At 40.1% G+C, this 2,500-nt stretch overlaps 1 protein-coding gene across 5 annotated transcripts in view; it reads right to left on the bottom strand.

Moving 5' to 3' along the window:
• Window positions 1–2,500, bottom strand: part of LOC144969896 (sialin-like) — a 34,317-nt gene that overhangs the window by 5,600 nt on the left and 26,217 nt on the right. For all 5 annotated transcript variants that reach the window (XM_078908950.1, XM_078908952.1, XM_078908951.1 and 2 more), the window contains one exon: window positions 1,345–1,477. In XM_078908950.1, the coding sequence (XP_078765076.1) occupies window positions 1,345–1,477 (133 nt within the window). The remainder of the gene's footprint in view (window positions 1–1,344; window positions 1,478–2,500) is intronic.

Here is a 2,500-nt window from a genome sequence, read left to right as displayed (position 1 = left end):
TATATATATATATATATATATAGAAGAAGAAGTAAGAAGAAGAAGAAAAAAGAAGAGAAGAGAAGAAGAAAAAAAAAGAAGAAGAAGAAGAAGAAGAGGAAAAAGAAGAAGAAGGTCCCGATAGATCAGTTGGTAGAGCACTCGCTTCACACTCAAAAGGACCTGAGATCGATTCCGCCCGGTGAAGTCGAGATTTGAATGTGGCTTGGTCTGGTAGATATGACGAATAGTACTTCCTATTACAAGGGTAGCAAGCAATTGCTAATGTCTGTTTCACTTTTTTTTAATGTCCTTCAGAGCCCTAGGCCCGGGAAGCCGGAGTGTATCTATAGAGTGAAACGGACAATAACAATACTCTTCAACAGTCGTAACGTCACTTCCTTCCTAATGACGCATGGTAACTTAGTAACACTGGCTCTAAACTATCGAGACAATGGCGGACGACCGTATGAAATATTTCTCGGCGAGCATAAGCGTATCAGAGAAATACCCATAAATTGATCTGTTTTGATTTTACACAATACTGATCAAAAGACATATGAAAAGTTCTAGCTAGCATGAAGAATAAAAAGTAATGATTTTTTTTATTTAGAACCAAGATGGCCGCCGTTGGTGGGCGGCGTGACATCAGACTACTGAATCCAATTGTTACAACCAATAGTGAATCAGTGCATGACAAATTAAAATGTACAACGGACTAAAAGGCAAGGGAAAAAAGTTCAGTTCGCTCCGACATGTGAAAAAACACGTATAGATAGTATGCGCTTGGCTAAGAAGCTCATAACATTGCCATCCGGAAGTATAACGGACCAACACACAAAACTGTGTGTATCCATGAACGTTTATAGTCAAGTTAATACAGTTCAGTGAACATTACTCACAAACGCGGATGGCATGATACAATAACAAAGGTTTGAGTGACGTCATCTTCATTCTATCTATAGGAAAGACATAGCATCTCTAAAGTGATATCACAATTATGCGGCTATGTGGTCTTTTATATAGAGCAATTTCCACTAAAGTGCTCAAAGCGCTTTACAGGTGGTCCCTGGCCAACATCAACACATTACTTGTAGAACGAGACATGACGCCCGTTAGGCGATATTATAATTTTTTTCTCCGACAGAGACAACACAATTATCGGTCATGTACTCATTTTACACTTGAGTACGGTGAGAGAATGTGAGTAAAGATCCTTTTCCAAGGACTGAACTATGCGCCGAGCAAGGCTCGAGATCCGAAAGCGAGTGTCATAACACGAGACCACACAGCCGCACGAAAAATAGCATGCGTTGACATCAAAACTTGATGACGTCATCACAGATGAAACCAAGATTTACCTACAGATGGATTGAAAGAGTTTCCTTGTATTTTTGACGTTGAGCCAGCCTTTCTCTATGACCTCGTCGGCCACTTGACCTACGATCAGGGCTGTGACGAATTCGGTAATGTAAGGAACTGAGGACAGAATGCCAGTCTGGGGGGGGGGGGGGGGGGGGACATGAAATGGGTATCGGTAGTTGTGAAGCAGAATTTATTGGGTACATATATAAATTGATGTTAAGTCATCATTATCATCATCATCATCATCATCATCATCATCATCATCATCATCATCATCATCATCATCATCATCATCATCATCAGTGTGATCATCTCCATCATCATCATTATCATCACTTCATCGTCATTGTCATCATCATCATCATCATCATCATCATCATCATCATCATCATCATCATCATCATCATCATCATCATCATCCTCCTCCTCCTCCTCCTCCTCCTCTTCATGATTATCATCAACATCATCATCATCATCATCATCATCATCATCATCATCATCATCATCTTCATCATCATCATCATCATCATCATCATCATCATCATCATTATCATCATTATCATAGCAGCAGCAGCAACAACAACGACAAGGTAATATAATCACTACCACCATTTCATCTTTATTATTACAAGTGTTACTGTTACTATTTTTTTAAAAATTGAGCGTTTATATAGCTCAATAACCACTAAACTCAAAAGCGCTTTACAAGGGGCCCAAGGCCAAACTGTAACATTTAACTTGTAGGACGAGACATGACGCCTGTTAGGAGATATTACAATTTTTTGGACAGAGACGACGCTGTTAACGGCCAGATACTCATTTTACATTTGAGTACGGTTAGAGAATGTGAGTAAAGACCCTTTTCCAAGGACTCAACCATGCGCCGAGCCAGGCTCGAACCCAGGACCTTCCGATCCGAAAGCGAGTGTCATACCACTAGACCACGTAGCCGCACTATGAATTAAGTTATATAAAATGTAAATAGCTAGGGTTAATACATCATCTAGTGAAATCAGACACACTGACAGAATCAATCGGCCTCAACATTTGTGACGTCACTTCCCTCGTAATGACGCATAGTAACTTAGTAAGCGGTTCTAAACTATCGGAAAAATGGCGGACGCCCTTAAGAAATACGTCTCCGACGAGCATAAAA

Source organism: Berghia stephanieae, chromosome 4, assembly GCF_034508935.2.
Source record: "Berghia stephanieae isolate SIO BIC M18660-M18661 chromosome 4, UCSD_Bste_1.3, whole genome shotgun sequence".
Taxonomy (NCBI): Eukaryota; Metazoa; Mollusca; class Gastropoda; order Nudibranchia; family Aeolidiidae; genus Berghia; species Berghia stephanieae.
Note: the sequence above shows the minus strand (reverse complement) of the source record. Positions and strands in the feature narration are given on the sequence as shown.